General features: G+C 40.2%; 4 protein-coding genes across 7 annotated transcripts in view; 2 read left to right on the forward strand and 2 right to left on the reverse strand.

The window, feature by feature from the left end:
• The window catches only part of atp11b (ATPase phospholipid transporting 11B (putative)), a 37,069-nt gene extending 33,750 nt beyond the window's left edge, over positions 1–3,319 (forward strand). For 3 of the 4 annotated variants that reach the window (XM_034293907.1, XM_034293911.1, XM_010896941.4), the window contains one exon: positions 1,330–3,319. In XM_034293907.1, the coding sequence (XP_034149798.1) occupies positions 1,330–1,411 (82 nt within the window). In that variant the 3' untranslated portion in view covers positions 1,412–3,319. The remainder of the gene's footprint in view (positions 1–1,329) is intronic. The other variant, XM_034293908.1, reaches the window with a different exon arrangement.
• On the reverse strand, positions 3,270–13,098 carry mccc1 (methylcrotonoyl-CoA carboxylase 1 (alpha)). The gene is made up of 19 exons (XM_010896940.5): positions 12,856–13,098; positions 12,218–12,261; positions 11,971–12,110; positions 11,794–11,889; positions 11,566–11,687; positions 10,259–10,406; positions 10,048–10,169; positions 9,706–9,817; positions 7,883–7,964; positions 7,574–7,701; positions 7,235–7,418; positions 6,972–7,081; positions 6,640–6,856; positions 6,454–6,540; positions 6,249–6,298; positions 5,960–6,097; positions 5,411–5,515; positions 4,519–4,590; positions 3,270–4,387 (listed from the first exon to the last, which is right to left on the reverse strand). The coding sequence occupies exons 1-19, from the start codon at positions 12,993–12,995 to the stop codon at positions 4,265–4,267; spliced, it is 2,220 nt and encodes a 739-aa protein (XP_010895242.2). The 5' UTR covers positions 12,996–13,098; the 3' UTR covers positions 3,270–4,264.
• A 1,547-nt stretch (positions 13,099–14,645) lies between these two features.
• LOC105025900 (lysosome-associated membrane glycoprotein 1) lies at positions 14,646–18,039 on the reverse strand. The gene is made up of 6 exons (XM_010896939.4): positions 17,907–18,039; positions 17,288–17,475; positions 16,867–16,992; positions 16,568–16,622; positions 15,300–15,473; positions 14,646–15,160 (listed from the first exon to the last, which is right to left on the reverse strand). Exons 1-6 carry the CDS (start codon positions 17,974–17,976, stop codon positions 15,018–15,020), a joined length of 756 nt encoding a protein of 251 aa, XP_010895241.2. The 5' UTR covers positions 17,977–18,039; the 3' UTR covers positions 14,646–15,017.
• A 1,849-nt stretch (positions 18,040–19,888) lies between these two features.
• On the forward strand, positions 19,889–22,716 carry kng1 (kininogen 1). The gene is given in 7 exon segments (NM_001303893.1): positions 19,889–20,165; positions 20,330–20,446; positions 20,548–20,623; positions 20,837–21,009; positions 21,677–21,787; positions 21,958–22,050; positions 22,233–22,716. Coding segments are annotated over 7 exon segments (1,092 nt in total). The 5' UTR covers positions 19,889–19,952; the 3' UTR covers positions 22,542–22,716.
• The last annotated feature ends 22 nt before the right edge of the window (positions 22,717–22,738 follow it).

A 22,738-nucleotide genomic window follows, 5' to 3' on the forward strand; every position in this document is an offset into this window, starting at 1 on the left:
ATGCCGCAGTGTGTTAGTCTGTGTGTTTTGACATGCCGCAGTGTGTTAGTCTGTGTGCTGCTGCTGACACACAGGGGGGACCACGTTCCCCAACGAATAGATATGTACTGGAAACTGTAGCCTCAAGGAGAATCATCTGTTTTCTACTGTTACGTACCTGACGCCTTAGGTGCTGTTGAGGAGCGGAACTCTGTCTAGTTGCATGGGGGCTGTATACTGAGTAACCAGATGTGTGTCTGTGTGTTAAACTGTGTCCCCTACACTTTTCTATACTGCTCTTTCAGCTTCACTGCTCTGTGTCTGAACCTCTGTCGTCGTCGCTGCGCCGTCTAAAATATTGATATTTAACGTATACCATCCAAGTTATACTATCACTTTGATGTCAGTATTCAGTCTAATATTCTGCTTGCCAGGTTCATGAGTACCATTAGACAATTCATACCATTTATTAAGAATTTCTGATTTGAATAGCACTGTGTACATTCAAGATCTTAAAAGGGTTGTCTATGTTTGATAGAATTTACCTATATAGCATAGTATAGGGTATTGTTGATCCAAAGATAATGCATATAGTTTTATGCTGACCGTGGTTGTTTGGTTCTAGAGGAGTCTGATTATGGTTAAGGGGAGTAACTGCTATGACCCCTGGTGGAGGTGTTGGCTAAAACAGGCTGTGATAGTTAGTGGGTATGTGCCTTTCCTGAAGGTAAGAATGCTACGCCCCTTTTTTCTCAAGGGATATTAGATATGCACATATATATTTAAGAATGATAACTATTTTTGTATATTCCAATAACATATTCTGTCTAAATTAGTTCAGGATATTATTGCACAGCCAGAACCTGAGCTTCATATTATTCCAAGAAACTATAGTTGGTATACCAAGTCATGCATAGGCTGAATTCTGCTTTTAATGTCATATGTTACGCAAAGAGATGGGAGACTTTGTTTGTGTCCATATTAACATCATCCTGTACTAACCCTCACTCCTTTATACTCACCTTAGTTCTCCTTTTTAGTTTGACTCTTAACTGTTTGCTTGTGCTGCTGCCACCTATAGGTTGAAGTTGAGGGCCGTGAGCAGAGTGCCAGGGCAAGATGAGACAGCAAGGCCCCCTATCAATAAAGATTAGATCTCAAAGCACTCCTGTGTTGTAACGTCCACTTACTGCACCTTGTCTTAGGAAGATGGCCGTTCCAGCCATCCAAATAAAAACAATTCAGGGTTAGACAGTCTTCGAAGTAGATTTTTTTTAAAGGTTCTTCATCTTAGTCCTGCCCCACCCCAACCGCCAATCTTCCTCACTCCTCTGTCGTTGATGCTTTTAGATCTTGGAGCGACACGGACCCCTTCTATTCCAACGACCAGAGCATCTTGACGCTCTCCCCCATGGAGGCGACTCATTGCTAATGTAGCAGAGAGCAGTAGTCCCGCCAGCCGCCCCGTCCTGCCCCAACGGCCATACGAGAGGGACTCCTCAGCAACCAGCCCATGGCCAGCCACCTCAGTGGATGGTCAAGACTTGCTCTTAAAGGAGAAGAATGTTGAAAGCCATGAAAGGTTCTGCACCACCACTTTGAGATGATACTTTGGCCTCTCCTGTTCCTGTATATAATTAAAGGGAATGAGACTGCAAGAAGACCAAAAAAGCATTTGTCAGACTTGATAAAAAATAACATGTAAAAAAAGGACAGGTTAGTGCTGCTACTGCTTCACCGTTTGATAATCTGGAAAGTCCGCCATTTTTCCTGAGGAAATTAGGGGGGCCTTCTTCAAGCCATATCCTCCATTTATATGACCTGATTTTTAAGGTATGAAAACGTGCACACTGGATGAGAGGGGGGTCTGTAATGCCTTTTCTGCACAGATTTAGTGGTGTGTTCGTTCTGACATGTCCACAGTAGAATGTTCTTATAACAGCTCCCAATGACAGATTAATTGCTGTCAACAAGATGATCTAGAATAATACAGCTTGCACATCTAGTTGTTTCAAATCCCCAATCTATGTTTCTTTATTTAATCACCATTGAAATCATTTGATTCACTATCTTTTTTGTTGGTTGCTGTCTTTTACCCCTGTGTAACTAATTTTGTTCATGATGCTTGTTTATTTATTTCCATCATTATGTGTACAGGGTAGGAGAGATGGCTTCACCGATTGAACTCGATGGCATGAGCTCTCTGTGTTCTCTGGCTTTTAGGCCTTTAGCCCGCAATAATGGAATACGCTGTCTGGTTTAGAGGGTTGAGACAGACGTTTTAAACTTGCTTACAGTGACTGTGACATATGCACGTCAGCATACACAGCTTTTAGAATACAACCTACTTCCATTGAAATTCCAGTCAATTCAGGAAATACACATTTCAATGCTTTTCAATAAGGAACAAAATACATTTTAACTGGAGTTTTGGTTTACCTTTTGCATTGACTGGGATTGACCCCATACCTGTTCATAATAAACGATCAAGTTAATTTACAATTGTGGGAGTTAATGTGGCTATAAAATGTTATAGCGGTTACCTTAAACGCTCAAAGTGGGAGGGACTTTGAAAGTCGAGTTGATATTTCTTTACATGGTACAGATGTTTTTAAGCACAGCCAGCACTAGTTGTGATCTTGGTCAGCATTTGTCACTGGCATATCTCATGAAGGATTATTTTATTGTACTTGTTTGCTAATTTTGTTCTTGTTTTATATGAACCATCTTCAGATCGATCATTACATTCGGGCACTTGTCTTCACCAATAGCTTGTAATCGTGCCACTGCGAGTGAACAAGCAGAGGTGACTGTGCAACACGTGGATATTTAAATCCCGTTCTGGCTACGTTGGTGTTGGCAATAAGGATCCATTTAAACTGGTAACACCCGCGGTGTCGGTTCATGTTCCTTTATCCTGCCTGCTCTTGGGAAGATGTAACACAGAATATCTAAATCTGTCACGGCCATATATGTACGTTACACTGTGCTACTAAAACATTATGAATTTGCAAAAGCATCCTATGCTACTGAAATGTGTATCCTTATGAATTTACAACAAGATGTGACTAATTACATAAGGCTAATGTTAGGCATCACAGTACTGAAGCGAACAGCTACTCTAAAAGTCAATGGCCTCACTGACTAGTGGCCAGCCTAACGTATCAGTAGAATTCAACTGTCACAGATCTATACTACTATGTTACGTATTCCCTAGACCAGCCATTATCACGTTCATTGAAAAAAAGGTCTGTTACTGATATACTCTTCCTTCAGTGAAACTTTCATTGCAGATGTTTAAAACAAATTTTATTTACTGAATAAATGTTTTTAAAAAGCATATTTAACATTTGTCCTTTTCCAATATGCAACAACGCACACACAAGTGGCCATGAGATAAAATAGTAAGATTTCTGTATAAAAGTACAGTGACAGGATATTTTGAGAAAGATGTTTTATTTTAGAAATCATTTAGAAAAATTTTAACAAACCTCCACTAATTACAAATCAACAAGTTTGCATGTAAATAAATTTAGTTCACTACAGAATTGATGAATAATCACTAGTTAGACTCCTAACTCACCCCAAACATGTTTTTGCAGCGTGTGTTTGAGAGGACTTCACACTTCATAGATTACAATGTGTGTATTCTGTATTTCCTGTGCCATATCTGTGATTAGTGTTTAATGTATAAGTGCAAGACCATCTTTTCCACTGGACTATTCTAGTCATTTGGCCTGTGAAGGGGGGCTGCTAGCTGTGAAAACCTCAGGCTAGATCTCATATGATTCAGGTTTCCTCCAGGCTGTGAATAGACTGAGTGCCATCCTGCCTAAAGTAGATACTCAACATGTTTGGCTTTACAATGAGTTGATTAGAGCACAGGCATACTGTATCTGGAACCAGGCTACAAGAGACATGCAAAAGCATGCATACAACTAAAGCTACAAGAAAAGGCATCCGGTGAAGAAGAGGGGGAAAAGTCTCACCTAGTGGTTTTTAAAACTGTGAAAAACAACCATAATATGCGGGGGAGGGGGGTGATATGACCACAAGAGCATGTTGCAGAGGACCGTACAGCATTCAGACATTTCTTACAGCCAACAGAAAATGCCAAAACAAACGGTCAGGTAATTCGTAGGCAAGTGTGTAGTGACACACAAGCACCTGGTGTATTCACAGGTAGGTATACTTTCATACAGAATGCGTACCCTTCCGTGTGATTTCTACAGTAACTCCTTCAATCTGAACGCTCATACAGGTATTCACACAGATGGGATTAATGTTACTCCTCTTCAGCAACCTCTTCCTCCTCAAACTCCACCAGGGCTGCGTGACGGTTGGCCTGGGAGCCCTCCTTGAAAAACACCTTCTTGATAACACCACTCTTAGGTGCTCGGATGGTGTGCTGCAGAGAGAAAACCGGTTGAAGCCCCACACTTCATGTACAGCCTAAATGGGTAGTAATTGGGTGGCTGACGAGAAACCGGGTGAGAAAACATTTTAAGTGAATGCGTGTGTGAAGTGTTGTAAGCTCACCTCCATTTTCATGGCATTCATTACCATCAAGGCATCACCTATTTGCACTGTGTCACCTGCCTTTACCAGCACCTAGAGGAATAAAGGAGGCAATATTAAAGGATTCTGTGTCAGCCTTTGTTTTCTGCGTTTGTGTTTGAGTAGGTGCTGGAAATTAGTAACATCTTGGTCTAGTTCAGGCTATGCCAGGTTTCTAGAATTTAGGTTGTGTTACTTTAAAAAAAATTGTAGAGAACAGCAAGGTCCAGTTACCTAAGTAAACTGTTACTTTATAATTCAAGAGAGGATAACCGAGTTTCTATCAAACTTGTTGGACTGGAGAATAGTTTGGAAAGGATTAAAACATTTACTTTCCCTAGTTACCCTAATGTGGACATTGCTGTTCTCTCGATGAGAATAAAGAAGAATAACAGGCCTGCACAACTAAACATGCTGAAAAATTAGATGTCATCGATTGGTTAGATTTGCAGCAAACAATTTAAATAAATAGGCTGTAGCTACACCAGAGAAAATATATATAAAACTAAATTCTTCTACACTTCACATTGAAAACAAAAAAGGGAATTTGCAGAATAATGAATGAGGGCTCAGATGAATGTTAATCTGAACCTAGTGAGTTAATAAATAAAAACATAATTGTCTTCACTATATATTCAAAGTGACTGTTTAAAGGTTTGTCCTAAAGTATGGGAAAACTATTCCAGAGCAACAGATTACAGATCACTGTTCAGAGTGGCTGGGTCAGCTTTTATAGACAGAAAACTGATGAGAGGGAGAAAAAGATAAGACCACAGAAAAGGGATGATGTGTTATTTATTCCCTACTCACTTGTCCCAGTCATGAGAGTGAAAAATAAGACAGATTACAGAAAAGGGAAAGGATAATCTATTACCTTCTCAATGGTTCCAGTCATAGGTGCCACAGCTCCTCCCTGGGCTCCTGTGTTCACACCAGCCAGGAACTTAGGCACTGGAACGCTCACGTCCACGCTGCCCTCCTAGTGGGGAGAAGAAAGCCTTCAGCCCAGGGTCTCTGGACAGGTACTGGCCCATGGAGGAATGGCTGTCGGTTCGCAGGTAGAACCATGGTAGTGCTGGTATTTCATCTTTTCAGCATTTGGCACATAAGCCTGCATTCTGTTTTACTTAACCAATTGGGTTAATTCATCATGCAGTGGTTTCCGATAGCCAAACATGTGTCCTAACTTAGAGAAATGCAGCAAGGACGTAATTAACATCTTCAAAAAATGTCATAGGGTAGTAGATAAGGAGGAAAAAAGGCAAAGAAAATATTATGAATTCAAATAAACAATGGCCAATACATTTTTCCCCCAACAGGCCCCCAGAGGAAAACATTTATGTTTTGCCCATCCCAGTCCCAAAGTCTGAGAAAGGCTGGGTAAGAGGTAACAAGGGGTGTTATATAGGGTAGGAGGACTAACCATAGAGAAGATGTGTACAGTGTTATGCAGGATGAACAGTTTGGGTCGGCTCTTCACCCCATTCACAGAGCAGCGCAGAAACGATGCCTGTCCTTCTGTCTCCATCTTCCCGGACACCTGAAACATTTCCCTTTCAATCTGGGAAATGGGGGGCAAAAAACATTGCTTGCAGGTAATCAAGTTTGGGTGACACAAAACAAGGAGGTATGTTGAACTTCAGTTGGACCAATGGAAATGTTCACAACAACACACACACACACACACACACACACACACACACACACTCTACCTCCATAGAATAGGTCCCATCTGGATTGTACGTAACAGTTACATCCACATCTGCAGATAATAAAAGGGCATTGTAAAAGGTGTGTCAAGACTTTTTCATCTGTCACTTCATTAACTCAAATTTGCCAGCATAAAAAATCCATATGATGGGCCCATTTCAAAAGCACTATTCTTGTATGACTTTCTCTACAGTGTTGACAACTCACTAGTTTCACCCAACTGGAGCACCATATTCCTACTGTAGAGGATGTTCACCCTCCTGCCACTACTGGAGGCAAAAGGAGAGAAGGGATCTGTGACAAGAGAACAGACAGTTAGGGGTCTCCTTCGACCAAAACAGGACTCTCTCCAACAGCTGTAGAGACCAGGCCTGTGTTGTTCTCATTACTCACCGTTTGACTGGTCTCTAAACACCCGAGTGTTGGCCCTCTCCTGGAGCAACAGGCCCAGGGCAGCCTGACACAGTGTGGCCTTGGATGGAGGACTCGGTTTGGGGAACAGCTCCGCATAGTGCTGGGGGATAAAGCTGGTGGTCACATTCCCCGCCTCGAACTCCGGGTGGCCGGTCAGGCTCAGCAGGAAGTCAATGTTGGTGTTTAGGCCTACGATCTGGCGGGGGGGGGGGGGGGGGGGGGGGGCAGCGGTCAATGGTCAATCAATTAACAGCCTAATGGAACCGACATAAGCAGTGGGATATTTCCCATACGTGTGTAATGACTCTTACATTGTACTGGCGGAGGCAGTATCGGAGCTTCTTCAGAGCAGCAGAGCGGTCCTCTCCCCACACCACCAGTTTGGCGATCATCGGATCGTAGTGGGCCGACACCTCATCTCCTGAGAACACGACAGGCACATCACAACGGGGTCAAATGAACACTTCTGTCTGTAGGTCTGCTGTGAAAAGATGTACGTCCAGGTTAGCCGTTTTAGTTTTTTTATTTCAGTGTTAGGCCATGCTGGTTGATAACAAATCCTGTGATAAATGACCTTCCCTGACGCCCGTCTCAATACGCGTGCACTCGTCTGCCTGGGGTGTTGACAGATGAAGGAGGGGTCCTGCCCCAGGGAGGAAGTCGTTGTTGGGGTCCTCCGCGTAAATCCTGGCCTCGAACGAGTGGCCCATCAGTTTGATCTCATCCTGTAGGAGAGGCAGCCTCTCGCCCGCAGCAACCTTCATGTCGGTGGGGTGAAAACATTAAAGCTTTATGCAGAGCCAAATCTCTGGAATGATGAGAAACCACGGCAGAGGACAAACTGCTTGTTTGTTTTTTTTTACCAATGACCCTTTACACCAACAGCCTTAGCTCCTTCCTGTCTGCCTCTTACCCGGAGCTGCCACTCCACCAGGTCCGTCCCAGTGATCATTTCAGATACAGGGTGCTCCACCTGCAAACGGGTGTTCATCTCCATGAAGTAGAAGTTGTGCTGTGCATCCATGATAAACTCCACGGTGCCTGCAGAAAGACACGAATGGAGTTGTCACGCCGGTCCAGGACACCCTTTCTATGAATGCCCTCTACTGGTTGAATGCAGAACACCGCGATAATAATCACCGCCATGCAAACGGAGGACTTGGCATCCCGGCACCCAGATGTGCATTCTTGGTGTAGGGCTTGAGGTTCATACTCTGCTCACCTGCTCCTACGTAGTTGACCGCCTTGGCTGCCCTCACCGCTGCCTCACCCAGGTTCCGTCTCACCTCCTCGCTAATGCCAGGCTGCAATCACGGGGCAAACAAACACAAATCCTTATTTTTAACCCAAATATGTATTATGCATATGCATTATGTATTGTAGACAAAACTGTCTGTAATCAGGTGTCTTATTCCCATAACACTTTTTGAAGCTAAGGTATAAGCTCCAATCAGTCAAAAAAAAAAAGACATTAATTCACCCATGATGAATTAACTAGCAAGTGGAGTAGTCCTTAGAAGAACAAAGTTGATGTATTCATGTATATACAGTATCTCACAAAAGTGAGTTCACCCCTCACGTTTCTGTACACTGAAGAAATGACACTTTGCTGCAATATAAAGTAGTGAGTGTACAGCTTGTATAACAGTGTACATTTGCTTTATTCAGTCTTGTCACATGAAAAGATATAATCAAATATTTGCAAAAATGTGAGGGGTGTACTCACTTTTGTGAGATACTGTATGTCCCCAATTCCTAAACACCATCTTGTTCTTGTCATTACCAAAATGTTTACAAAGCTTAAATTTAGAAAAAGACAGATTTACTTGCACAACTATATCATTACATTTTAAAAGGTTACATAATCAAATTAACATATGTTTTAGAAATTTGTTGAACTGATGTATTAGTGAATTCTACAGATGTGTAGGGGAGTAGAGTAATAACTGGTTTAGTGCTAGACTGATTAGAAAGGTAGCAAACCTGTATTTTGCCAAGTAGGAAGAATGCAAGATATGTTAATGGTGTCGTAATTTAGAGGGGGGCAAGACATGGGTGGACAATTGAAATTAAGAGGTATTTGTAAAATGCAGGTGGGCAACTTGTATTTGGGTGAAACATGGGGTAGAGAGCGAAACTGATAAGAGGATTAACATGTATTGAAGAAATGTCAGTCATTTTGTGAGATGTTGTCACAAAAAGGTTTTCTGAACAGTTCTTCAGACAGACTCTCACTGAGTGTTTTTCAGTCTCTATTTGCAAATATTATGCATTAAACTGTTTTGGTTTAAGAGCATTATGATCTCTGTCTTAAATGCCTTAGTAAGAGTTCTAATATGTAAATTTGTACCACACATACCAGAAATAGATTTGTTTAGAACTTTGTGTGAATATGCAAAATATCTGAAAATATCTAAAAATATAACTAGGAAATAGGTAAGCACAGATCTAAGCATCCAAGATTATATTTTAGGAAAAATTCCATAGGAGAACTTGTGTGTCAACATGTCAGTTTTCAGAGTGCAAAACAACACACTGGTTGTAAATGAGTTGGTGCCATTTTTGTATACATTTATCATGGAGAAATGTCTTGGTAAAATGGCAGGTCATGTGTGCAAAGGTTGCAAAACCAAGGGTACTGGGCAGTACATACCATCACTCACCCATTTACCTTGGTCTTGCCCAGCTCTGGGCTCCTGCACTTTACATTGGTAATACTAATTGTTCTTTGCTGCTACAAGTATCTCCATTTATCTATACCAGAGAGTATACAAAACATGAAGGCTGTAACGGTGGCTTTAGTCATAGGCCATGTCAGAGGTCAGGGTCAAAACCATATAGTAAATAAATTACCCCATAGTAAGACAACATATTATAACATCTCCAAAGACACAATAACACATTTCATAGTAATATTTCTTTTCTTGCTTAGCAGGTCAGTGTGCAGTTAGCTTCCTATCCAGCCGACCACCATCCACACAGGAAACCAAGAAATGTCATTTAAGTGTTTTAAAAAAACACTTAAGCCGTAGCATAGCAACCTACCCCTGGTGCTTCCTCAATTATCTTCTGGTGTCTTCTCTGTACACTGCAGTCCCTTTCAAATAGGTAGACAGCATTTCCATGTTGGTCGCCAAAGACCTGGACCTCCACGTGTCTGGTCAGAGAAAGATTTGTCACACATGACATCAAACTAAGATGTAACCCAGTGCTTCTCAAACCTCTCTTGGGGATCCCCGGCCATCTCAATTTTGTTGTAGCCCTGAACTAGCTCAGCTGAATGAAGCCGATAAGGGCTTGATAACTGGCGGAGTGCGGGTCCCCAGAAGTGGTTTGAGAACCATTGGTGTAACAAGAACCTTCAAAAAAAACTTTTCTTCTACAAACCTAGGGTCCTCTACAAATTTCTCCACCAACATGACGTCATCGTTGAAGGACTTGCGAGCCTCTCGTCTAGCTGACTCAAGCTGCTCATGGAAGTCTTCAGCGGTATGTGCAATGCGCATTCCCTAGATGAACCGATAAGAACCAGCCTTGAGAAACAAACCACAACCGTGTCATTTGGGGGAATAATCATTTGGGTGTGCTGTCAACTTACTTTACCCCCACCGCCCCGCACAGCCTTTATCATCACCGGGTAGCCAATCCGGACAGCCTCAGCTTGGAGCTTCTCATCTGATTGGTCCTCTCCGTGGTATCCCTCGATGATAGGAACACCTGCGGCTGACATGATGTACTTTGATGTACTAAGAAAAGGAAACATATAAACAGTATACATATTTATACTTCAACATTCTTCTAAATAACCCTTATTGAAATCTAACATCACCTTCAGAAAGTTTGCAGACCCATTCATATTTTCCACATTTGTTGTGCAAACAACTAACTTTCTAATCGATAATTTTTTTTTGCCTTTAATCCACACACCACAGACCATAATGACAAAATAATAAAGAAATAAAAACTGAAATCTCTCATGCTTAAATCTTCCAACACAACAATGACCCAAATCGCACAGCCAAGACAAGGCTATGACTGGGCCTCTTTAGGACGTTCACTGACTTATCCTGAAGCCACCCCAGCATTGTCTTGGTTGTGTGGTTTGGGTTGATGTTGTGCTGAAAGATAGATCTTCCCTAGTCTGAGGTCCTGTGCGCTCTACTTCTTCAAGGACCTTTCTGTATTTTGCTGCATTCATCCTCCCACCAATCCTGACCTCCCAGTACCATGCTTCACTGGAAGGATGGTATTAGAGAGGTTAAGAGGGGTAACCTTGCCTTCGCCAAACGTAGCTGTTGGCATTCAGGCCTAATAGTTCGATTTTGGTCTCATCAGACCAGAGAATCTTTTTCTTCATGCTCTCAGATTTCATCAGGCAGTAAGTCATATGCCTTTTTGCTCAGGGGATTGATAAGAGTTCTGCAGATATGGTTGCCTTACTGGAAGTATTTCCAATCTCTGCAGAGAAACTCTGAAGCTGACACACATCCCTGACCAAGGCCCTTCTTGCCTGTTACTTAGTTTGAGAGATGTGTGTGCCCTAAATCATGTCCAATCAACCGAATTTGCCATATGGTGGACTCCTTTCAAGTGGTCTAAAGGATGACCGATGAACCTGAGCTCAATTTGGAGTGTAATGGCTGAGCTCAATTTGGAGTCCACCAGCTGGCAAATTCAGTTGATTAAAGGTTCTGAATACTTGTGTAGGACATTTCCATTTTAAATTTTCAATACAGTTGCACACATTTCTAAAAAGGTGGTTTCAGTTTATCGTTACAGCCTATTTTGTGTAGACTGTATTTAAATTATTAATTATGTTTTTTAACACAACAAAATGTGAAAATAGTGAAAAGGTCTGAATACTTTCACAGTACAAGTGACTTAAAAAGGGTCATTTAACCACACCTTTTGATGCCCATGTCTCTGATAGCAGATGATGGAGGACCAATGAAGATGATTCCCTCCTGTTTGCACGCCTCAGCAAACTCTGTGTTCTCTGACAAGAAGCCATATCCTGGATGGACAGCCTATGAACGGAACACCCAGTTGCAAGACATTAACGTGTTTTTTAGTAATTGCCCATGATGAATGAGAATAACAATTACTTGATATATAATATTGCACTTGACATACATGTGATCCAGATTTTTTAGCAACCTCCAACACTTTCTCCATGGAAAGGTAACTCTGCTGGGATGCGGCTGGCCCAATGTTATAAGCCTCATCTGCCTAAGGAACACGAGTAAAAATCTAATTAATGTTGATTAACCTTAAATGTAAATGGACAGATGGTATTCAGCCTTGACATACCATGGCCACGTGCATGGAATGACGGTCGGCATCACTGTATACTGCCACGGAGCGCACCCCCATCTTCTTGGCTGTTCGCATCACACGACAGGCAATCTCTCCTCTGTTTGCAATTAGGACTTTCTCTATCCTGCCTTGACCTAGACAAAAGGCGACATGAGCTATGAGGAAAGTATGAATACTAACTCAGACAAAATGCTTACTCTGCAGATAAATCCACATGGCGATTAATAACATCGCTGCTTACCAACTGAGGCAAACCGTAGAGATCCTTTGGTCCATATTACTTTTCTAAAGATACAATAAAAGCAAGTAATTCCACGATACAGACATTGATAGTTGGTCAAGTCAAGCAAGGAAGCACCTGGTTACATTGTTTACATCAATTAATGGTTTTCAAGGGCAGACATGCTAGCCCCAGTACTCACCCCTCAAAGATAATAGCGGTTAACTAACTTGTTATTATAGAGCTAAATGCAAGAAATCAACAGGCCATCCCTTATAAATCAAGACATTTGACAATTCAACTGCCTTGCTGGGTTAGTCAGTCAGTTAACTTTATCTGTTATGCTAAGCTATATAGCTAGCTAAGTTTAACCTTGTAGGTTGAGTTGGTGCATGATAATAACATGGTACGCTACTTTTGATAAGAAACCATATATAATTCCTTACTCGTTTTGGCTAAACTTTACCGACTAGGTTTGTACACTACATGTATTTTCGAGTAACAACGTATTGCAGGTTCTACTGGCTTTCGAGCTAACCAGTTAGCTTACAGTACAGACAGTTGTGTTACTAGCTATCTTCTTAGCAGTTTATGTATTTAAAATAAACACGCACGGTAATATTAAACAGAACAACATACAACACACATTACCGACTTACTGTTGAAATATTCTAAGACCCTGTAAGGTTTTAACTTTCAGCACAGTAGCCATGTCTGTACTGTCTAAGCTGCTAGTAACTATAGCCAGCTCTGCGTAGCTGTGTTTGAATCGAATGAGCGAACAAGCCTTTGCTTTCATGAAATCGCTTATTTCGACTTGATATTTAAGCTTTATCTCCTAGCCATTTTTAATATCAGTTATTTTGTCGAGTATAGTTAATAAGCAATAGTTTTATACAACTTAGTTTGTTGATCTTAGTTTATTGAAAATAACAAATAACAAGTACATTTGCTATGCCTCTCTTGAGGACCTATAGCTTGGATGACATAAAACATGACACGCCCCCATTATTTATTTTCTAACCACTCTGGCCGCAGTTGTTTAGCCTGGCTGACGTAACCTACGTTCTTGACAGTGATAGATATTTTGGGAAACTGATCATTTAAAAAGGGCTTCATAAAATGAACGTGGTTTGATTCACCCTGTGAAAAGTATCCATTCATATGTCACATTTATGAATCGCGCACCGAAATCTCTTCACTGGACCAGAAGAGTACCAAAACGACATTTCTTTTGAAAATGTTTGTACTCTGTAATGTTTGTGCTCTTCAATGTCATGATATCCGAGATTTTCAAGACTAAGGCCGTGCTTCTTTGTAGCAACCAGCAAAATCATAGATTACAAAGATATACATGGACCTTGAGCATTCTCTCCTGTGGAAAACTCTTATCAAGGGAGAAGTCTAAACTAAATCAAATTATTATCTAATCACACACGTTCAGTATTTCAACCATTTATGGATTCTGTAGATTATTTGGTGTGTGTATATACTATCACCTACAGGTGGTCATTTTAAATAATTGGATATAACATTATACATTTTTTGAGCATTACGTTTCTATCATGCATGCAAGAGATGTGCGGAAAGACGTAGCACGACAGTTAATGGTTAAAGTATCTGACCACTAACTTAAAAGTTTGATAGATCAAATTCAAGCGCTTGCAAGGGGACACTCTTCTTTCTGTGCACGAGCATAGCAGTAAACCCTTACAGAACCTTGGTTGAGGATCAATTGAGCATGTGTTTATCAGTGGCGGAGCTTTGCGTTCTCTCCCATGGGTGCGAACCTTAGCCGCAGAGGCCCCCTCTCGCTCCCTGATTTCCCAAATAAAATATAGATTTAAAATAAATATTTAATACTACTCCCAAAAATGTACGTACGTTTCACGTACCATGATGAACAGAAGCTTATTAGGCAGTGGCGTCGCTAGGATCACAACACATTCGGGGTATAGCCCCCAATGCCGTCCCCCATTATTCTTAGCAAACGAGACAACAAAATCCGACGTTATACCCAGGCTTGCCAGATTCACTGACAATATAGGCCCAATCACCCGCAGACTCCACATAAAAACCGCAGACATCATTAAAATTACCCCAATTAATCAAGAAACTTTCCCATCTGGCAACGCTGGCTACACTCCCACGTCCACAGATTGGTCGACCATATCATGCATTATGGAATCATAAAAAATATAGATGTTTATCACTTTAATGTCAACTAAACTGTATGTAGCAAATTATTCATAATATTATTTTATTCTGCTTTCAATATTTTTTTCTATCATAAGATAAACTTATTGGGGGCCCCTGTGATTGGCTGCCATGTGTGCCGCGTACCCATCGCACCCATTAAAGCTCCGCCTCTGGTGTTTAAACTTACCTGGTAACATTAGGTTAAATAAAATATTAGATTTATACTTTTTCTGAACTTGAAGACGATGAATTTCAATCATAATGCCACACCTTTAATTTAGGAATATACCCCTTTTGTAATAAAATACATCAAGTTTCAAATTGCAAAAATAAAGCCACATTATTCCTACCAAATTGGATGACAATAATTGCAAAAGCACAGTACTCAGTGCATCAGTACAGTTATTCCCATATTTGCATCCCACATTCACAACATATTATTACTTTTATCCATGAATACAAAAAAACAAAAAGAACACAGCAATGACAGATGTAATATTAATAATGGAATGGAGAAAAAGAAATAAAATAATCTAGTAAATACAAACCACAGCTATAAAAAGAATTTCAGATTCTTCATATTTCATATTTCAGAAATTCTATAAAAAGAATTTCAGAAACTTCAGATTCTGTCATAACCAGATTGTCTGCGACGGTCCCGGATGATCAGGAAGGTCAGAATAGCAATTAAGAGGAGTGCTACAACCGCGGAACCCACAATTATTGGGATGATCCTCTTCATGAAATCGGTCCAGCATTCAACCTCTGAAATTCCATAAGGTGGACATTAATATAACTCATTACCTTTACAATTTTACAAAAAATATTTAGCTTTCAGAAAAATAATAAAAAGGAATGGGATTGTAATTTGTAAACATAAAAGGTCCCTATAAAATGTACATACCTGGTCCAAAACTCCCATTGGTAAGTTTAAAGGCTTGGAATTGAAGTGACACAATCTTAACTCGAAGGTTTTCCGACAAATGAAATTCTGTCTGAGATTTGCATTTGAGGCTGCAGCCAACATCAGTTGGGAAAAGTTTCTCATGGTCAATCACCCCAGGATAGTTCTTATTACCTGATTGTGAAGAAGTATACATTCAGCCTTTTGTGTGAGAATCGTAAGCCAGCATCGTATCATGTATTTGCTTATTGTGACTTGAGTTTGTGAGTTCTTTTACATTTATATTACCAATATTTGTCATACTGCCCTGTAAAAAACAGCTTTCACAAATATGCGTATTTTTTTTTAAATAAGGTCAAATCATTTCTTGAACTGCAATTGAAAATATAGCTTTGTAACAAGACATAAAAGCCCAATAACATGCTACAGAGTCTCATTTAGACACAATGACATATCTGAACAATCCAGAGATTCTTGTTTTCAGACCAAATTGTCTAATTTACCTGGTTCGAATGTTATCATTGGATTGAATGGGCGTTATCAGTGGTTATCAGCCTCATAGATATGGGTCAGAAGGGGCCTGCTATGCCTACTGGTAGGCTCAGAAGGCTTTTATCATCCATTTGCATGGTAAATCACAGATAAATACACGAGAAGACTCCAGAACCAATCCCAGAGGAATTCAGGTCGCTGCTACAGGTAAGACCATTAAAATGGGTTAGGGTTAGGGTTAGGGTAAGTCTACAGGTAAGACCATTAAAATGGGTTAAGGTTAGGGTTAGGGTAAGTCTACAGGTAAGACCATTAAAATGAGAGCCTTTAAACTGTGATAACTTTGTCAATACTAAATTATCTAAATACTAAATTAACCATGCGAATGGATGATAACAGCCTTCTGAGCCTACCAGTAGGCGTAGCAGGCCCCTTCTGACCCATATCTATGAGGCTGATAACCACTGATAACGCCCATTCAATCCAATGATAACATTCAAACCGCCTGCTAATTATTTTAATCAAGTTGTATCTAAATGAATCAAAGTTGCTGGTTTTCAGAATTTTCGGTCTTGTTACAAGCAACATTTTCTCCCCCCATTGGCAGATGTTTTGCTTGATTCTTTTGAAAATGTTGTACAAAACACAACCTCTTTTGAGGAAGCATTTTGTGCAGTGCAGTAATCGAACACATATCCCTGACGTGGGTTCTGGGTTTGATTGCTTTACCTATTTATCTACAAATAATGTTGATCAGATAATGTTGGTCTACTTACTTTTTCCTGGAGACAAATTAGCTTGAACCTTTGACAAATAGGACTTGTTATCATTCTGTTGGAGGTCAAAAAATTATTCATTATGTCATTTTGTTTCTAAGCCAAACATGTAAATGCAAATACCTTTGAATGAGCAGTGCCACAGGTTGAACTTTGTGGCTCTGCTTCCGTTTAATCGACAGACTATTATAGTAAACCAGTCATTGTCTTGTATGAGTCAGAATGTAAAGAGGTTGTTCATCAGTGTGTTAATGCGGTCATGTTATAATTTGTGACTTTAGAAGATTTTGAGTGTCTACCTTTACAAAGGAAAGTTCCAAAAAGCCGCCCTCGCCTAGAATAGCCAGGGAAAAGACAGCTTTTTTCTCTTCACATATACCTGATATCTGGGTATGTCTAGGGTCCAAGTTGAAGTAAGAAGATTTCTAAAAGAACAGAATCAACATACCAGTGGGTTGGAACATTTTGAAACAGACTGGCAAATGTGAAGATGTAGAAACACCACTATATAATATAAGGTCAACTGATTGTATGGTGGAACTTTTAAATACACGTAATGTGTGGCAGTTGAAAAAGAAAAATGCAGTCTTGCCTAGATCAGATGAAATGGGCCGTTGTCTGTTTCACACTGTTTATGTGTCAAACCACGAGATCTCACCCCTTACAAAGATGTGCTAAAAATGCACAAGAAAATAGTGCTGAGAAAGTGAGTGTGCCTACCTTCTTCTCAATAATTATGTACTCCACACCCATGGACACCTTAATGCATTCTTTGCCGTTGGGGTCTTTTAGCACATAATTGCCGGTGATAGGAACGCTCTCCGTAGGTTGAAGGACAGGCTTTTGTGGGATGGGCTTAGCTGTGGCTCTTACGATATGGTCAAATGCATCAGTCTTGTGGCTGTTTCCTGTAAAGGGGTATGAATTGATGGAAGCCACAACGCATTCACAAGCACCATTACAAACCCCACGCATGGTTTCAGCTTCTTTTGTTTTTAACAGTATTCTTGAATAAACAATTGCAACAAGATAAGTTTAGTGTCTCCACATGAAGTTGAAGCCATGATTCTGTCTGTAGATGTCATACATTGTTACCTCAAATTATTTAGATTCCCCAATTATGGTTCTCAAAAAAAAATATTTTCTATTAATCTAATTCAAATTTTAAAAAGCCTAGAATTATTCTGATTGCAGATTAAAGATTATTTGTTGCACAATCAACTGCATAGCGGCAATGTCCATTATAAATCTGTATGATACTACCACTACCAATAAATTAGACATTATTAGACATCATATAATAAGTTATTAGATCTGACAAGGGAAGCATGTAACTTACCCATTATTATTGCCACCAGTAGAAAAAGTGTTGTATCATGATAGATGTTGTTTCTAGATTTGTCTGTCATCTTGTGTGTTCTGTTCGGAGCTTGTCTCCAAATGTAGAGGGGGATGTGGTGAATTGTTCTTTAAAAGACCAGTTGTTGTTCAAGTAATGAGTGTTTTCAAGGGGAGGGGCAGAGGACTTTCTTTTCAAGTGACTTATAAAATGTGCAAAACATTTTAGGGACCACCGTCTTATGAGCTGAGGGAAAATGTTGGTTTTATATCAGGGTTTGGCTGTGTTTTTTTGGGTAGATGGCAGCATCTCGATTTTGAAATTAAATGTAGGGCCATGCATTGTTTTATTGTACAATTTGTATGTCAAAATAGATTTTCAGGCCAGAAAAGGGTAATTATTAATAAACATTTAAAGGTCTGTAATCATGTATGCATACCTTTTCTAAAAGTTTAAATGTGGGCTACCTGTTTAACACTCCTCCCCCCCAAAAAATATATTTATATTTTAACCTACTTCAGGACTTTTCCCACCACTGTATTGTATTTTCAAGGCTGAGCCATTCTCTTTGAATGTTCAGGGTTCCAGTTGTTTTCAGAAGATGGGCAGGGACTGTATGAGGGACCTTGTTCCACCATTGGGAAAGGACCATGAAGATTTTTGACCAGAGGTCTCATGTAATTGTAATGCAAAAACATGTTTCCATTGGCCAGGATGTTAGTCTTTGAATGGAAAATATGAGAAAAATGTTTTTCTATTGGTTTAGCAAGGACTGTATCATATCGGGGCCTGATGCCATTTTACATTGATTCTGTGATTGGTTCATGTACGAACATTGCGCCAGAGCTGTGGTGTATTTTTGAGAATGGCTCTGCTGGGGAAATGTGCGTAGGCAGGCACTGGAGTCAGCCAGGGTCAAAGGGAGAGAGGGACAAAGTATCTCCTAAAACACACAACACCGCAGCAGTGTGTCAATGCAAGTTAGGCTTAGATTTGCAATGACAAACCTGACAAGCATTATTGAAAAGTGTCAGCGAGGGGTCATGTTTACCCATCCAAAGTCTTTATTATGGGAGAGAGGTTGTGTCATTCCCTTGCATTTACATCTAAATAACACGGAGCTATGCTATTATACTAACCTTCGATATGAATAAAACCAATACAGTCATATGTATCTGTTCTTTAGGGATAGATTTCCTTTTGTTTGACCAACAGATTTTGGGAGTGGCTATTCAAGTAGCTATTCATTCGTGATCTTTTTTTGATATTTAAATGGACATGCACAGCACACAGTAAGAGTGGTCTAATAAAAAAAAAAAATGAATGTATATTTAAGTAATACAGCATCTGCTCCTTTTCGGAGTGAATTACATTTTCGTACTGACCTCTCCATGGAAATCAAACCCACAAGCCTTAGTGTTACTAGCCTCACGCTCAACCAGCTGAGCTACATCTGTAGATTAAACCGTAGATTAAATTAGAGAGTTGACGATAGGAAATCACCACAGACCCTTGACTCTTATATAGGTGACTCATATACAGTTGTGCCCAAAAGTATTGGCACCCTTGAACTTTATTCAACAAATGCACAATGTCTTCTAGAAAACAATATGTGGTCTCTACAATTCTTTAAAGAAATCACAAGGGTGCCAATAATTTTGGCCATGACTGAAGTTGACGGTAACACAGTCAACTCTTATGTAGTTGCATAGTGGAATCCTATTACACAGTTGACTCTTTTACACAAATCTATTTAGAGATTTTATATTAACTAGTATCCCAAGTGAATGTGAGGATAATATTTAAAACGTGCACATTGCATGCTATTAACACTCCACAACAGGTATTGATTTTCAGTGGGGCTTGGAGGTGACTGAAGATAAGTAAACATTTACTCTGATGTCACAGGGACTGCCTGGATGCCTTTCTGCTTGTGATTGTCAAAAATGTTATTTGAACAGGTCTATGTGAGCGCATAGACCACAGTACACAAGATTAGGTCTCACATTTTCTTCTCTCCGCACCTGGGACCTACATGCCGTCGTTATGAAGCACAGAGTGAGATTGTGTGTGCTGGTGGTGCTGGTCCTCCAGCTTTGTGCTCCAGGAAAAGGACAGGAGCTCAATCCAGATGAGGTTCTGTTGTTCTGTGATGACAAAGATGTGGAAGGAGCTGTGAACTTGGCCCTTCTCAAGTTCAATAACAAGCTTCCCAATGGAAATCAACTAGCTCTCTACCAGATTCTAGGGGCCACAAAGGTAGGTGGCATGGTTAAGGGGCATTATACATTTTTATGTAATATTATATTATTATAATATTATATTATTATAATCATATGCTTTTTAGCAAAACATTTTTATAAAAACAGAATGTGAACATTTCTACACAGTGAAAAGCCCAGTATTGCTTTCCTCTTTTATAGGCTCAAAGTGACTCAGGCACTCAGTACTTTGTGCAATTCAATAGCAGGGTCACTGACTGTCCAGCAGAGGAAAAGAAAGCCTGGAAAGACTGTGACTACCTTCCCAGTGGGAACAAGGTAGCTATACATTTGAATAGTTTTACAAGGGGAAAAATGCTTTGTATTTAGAAGAAACCTGTGGGTAATCTAAGTAAAACATTGTTTTTCTGTTTTATCAGGTGCCAAGCCTTTGTAATGCAACAGTTCACATGTCAGAGAAAGATACAAATGTCCAGGCAGTTTACTGTGACCCAGGTTATTCCTTTTTCACATTCCATTGTGTAGAACAAGCTACAGAACACAGACCATGCATGCTCAGTATTTTCAGATATTTACATGTGAACCCAAACTCTGTTAACCGCAGATGTAGCAGAATATTTATTGTCATTGAATCAGAATTCTCACAATGTTCATGAAAAAAAGTACATTTCTTTCTTATCTCTGCTGACAATATTCTCTTTTCTTCAGGGGAGGCCCCAGTTGTTTTTGAACACCGCAAATGTCTAGGTTGTCCTGAAGATATTGATGTGGATAATGAGGATCTAAAGGCACCTGTGACATACTCCATTGCCAAGTTCAATGCTGAGTCTGTCTCCAGCCATCACTTTGTCCTGAACAGTATTAGTACAGCTTCAAGACAGGTATATTTCAGTTGCATAAAACAATAAGGGTCATTGGATTTTACAAAGGCTAGCCAACTGCGCCAGCTGGTGGAAAGTTGAACAGGACTAGGTCTATTTAAACATGCCCAGTGTTTTCAAAGTCTAATAATCACTTACAATATCAACAACATTTTTGTCTTTCCAAAACACTGCATTTAAGAAATTAAAAAATCTGCTTTTCTGTAGGAATAGTGGAGATGTACCAACAACAGAATGGTGTGGGCGTTTGCATGTAATGAAAAATAATGTTAGTTAGGTCACCGCTTGGCCCACTCAGCCTTGTCTAGACTGCTGATTAGTCAGCTCAAACTCCTGAGCAGTTGTTTGAAACACATTATTTTAGTATGAGTCAACATAATACAAACATTTATGTGATCCCTACTGGAGCAGTTTATTTAAAGTTCTTAAGCTTGGTTAGGGCTGTCCTGGTTACGCACCAACTGTATTTTAACTGGCAAACATCTACAGGAAATGGTCAAATGAAAAGTTAGGATTAGGACCACCTTGGTTTATGCCTCTAAGTCCCATTTACTCTGGCCTTGTGTTTGTGGTGCTATATTTATTGTGTGTGACCTTTGGACTGCAGTGCACTTGTTTAGCATTATGAGTGTCATTCCTGATTTCACCTTTTACATGCATTTCTCAGGTGATTGCTGGATTAAGGTACAGGCTGACGTTCGATATGTGGAAAAGCAATTGCTCCAAAGCGGAACACAAAGAGCTGAGCGATGAATGTCTTCCCAATAATCAGGATGTGGTAAATGCCAAGGAATTTGACTATAATCTATTAATCTTCTGTCGTAATACTTTTTAGGAGAATAAACCATAGAATTCAATAGCAGTATACATGTGGTATGATAACTCTTTCATGTGTTAAATCACCATTGCTTGTCCTTGGCTTTTTTGAAATATGGTGTATCTTTCTAGGAATTAGCCTACTGCAATTCAACAGTAGATGTGGCACCTTGGAGGCATGAGACCGCACAAGCAAATTTGGAGTGTGATCAGGGTCCAGTTCCTGTGAGGAATACTCTACTACAATACAAATGCTTTGAAACTCAGATAAATGAATAGAGTGGTGATGTGTAGCATTACATTTAAGTGAATCACATGAATGAAAAATGACTAAGTCACTCAGGATAAGAGCATCTACTATAAATTTAAGAGGATGATTTTGACAAGGAATATCATTCAATCCACAGAGTATCTTAAGAAGAAGGCCTCCTGGATGGTCTCCATTGAGGAACATCCACAATTTTGCTGAGGTGACCCCAGTACCTACTGCTGCTGTCAAAGACTCATCGGAGGAGTCTCAGGAGCGAAGCCCGACAGCCAGTACCAACCCAGCCCTACCCTCTGTGGCCCCTACTTCTGCGGAGAACCCGTTCCACTGCCCCTCCAAGCCATGGAAGCAGTTTGTCCCCCCGACAACCCCCAACATCGTACAGGAGGAAACCACAGCTTCGCCAGCAGACAACTTCACAGATTCTGACCTGGTGGGGGGAAAATAAGTGCTTGCAGTGTTGTGCATTTTTATGCACACCTGCTGATCTGAAATAAAAAAATGTGCATGCTTTTATTACTGAATATTAACAATGCAGTTCAATCTAGTGTATACCCTGAAATGAATCCAAGGGCATCTTGATTGTTCAGCAATTTGATAAAAAAATAATACTAATTGTATTCTATTTTACCATGTGCTGTGTAA

Source organism: Esox lucius, chromosome 8 (genome assembly GCF_011004845.1).
Source record: "Esox lucius isolate fEsoLuc1 chromosome 8, fEsoLuc1.pri, whole genome shotgun sequence".
In the NCBI taxonomy this organism is placed as follows: domain Eukaryota; kingdom Metazoa; phylum Chordata; class Actinopteri; order Esociformes; family Esocidae; genus Esox; species Esox lucius.

What these genes read in the sequence shown, in the direction of transcription:
- LOC105025900 (XM_010896939.4), bottom strand. Translation starts at nt 17,976, where the DNA reads ATGACAGACAAATCTAGAAACAACATCTATCATGATACAACACTTTTT. An exon ending in ACATAATTATTGAGAAGAAG is followed by an intron (nt 16,993 to 17,287) that starts GTAGGCACACTC and finishes CTGTTCTTTTAG; the next exon opens with AAATCTTCTTACTTCAACTT. An exon ending in CAATGGGAGTTTTGGACCAG is followed by an intron (nt 15,161 to 15,299) that starts GTATGTACATTT and finishes ATGGAATTTCAG; the next exon opens with AGGTTGAATGCTGGACCGAT.
- mccc1 (XM_010896940.5), bottom strand. Translation starts at nt 12,995, where the DNA reads ATGAAAGCAAAGGCTTGTTCGCTCATTCGATTCAAACACAGCTACGCA. An exon ending in GGTCTTAGAATATTTCAACA is followed by an intron (nt 12,262 to 12,855) that starts GTAAGTCGGTAA and finishes TTGTATCTTTAG; the next exon opens with AAAAGTAATATGGACCAAAG. An exon ending in GTTTAGAGACCAGTCAAACG is followed by an intron (nt 6,541 to 6,639) that starts GTGAGTAATGAG and finishes CTCTTGTCACAG; the next exon opens with ATCCCTTCTCTCCTTTTGCC.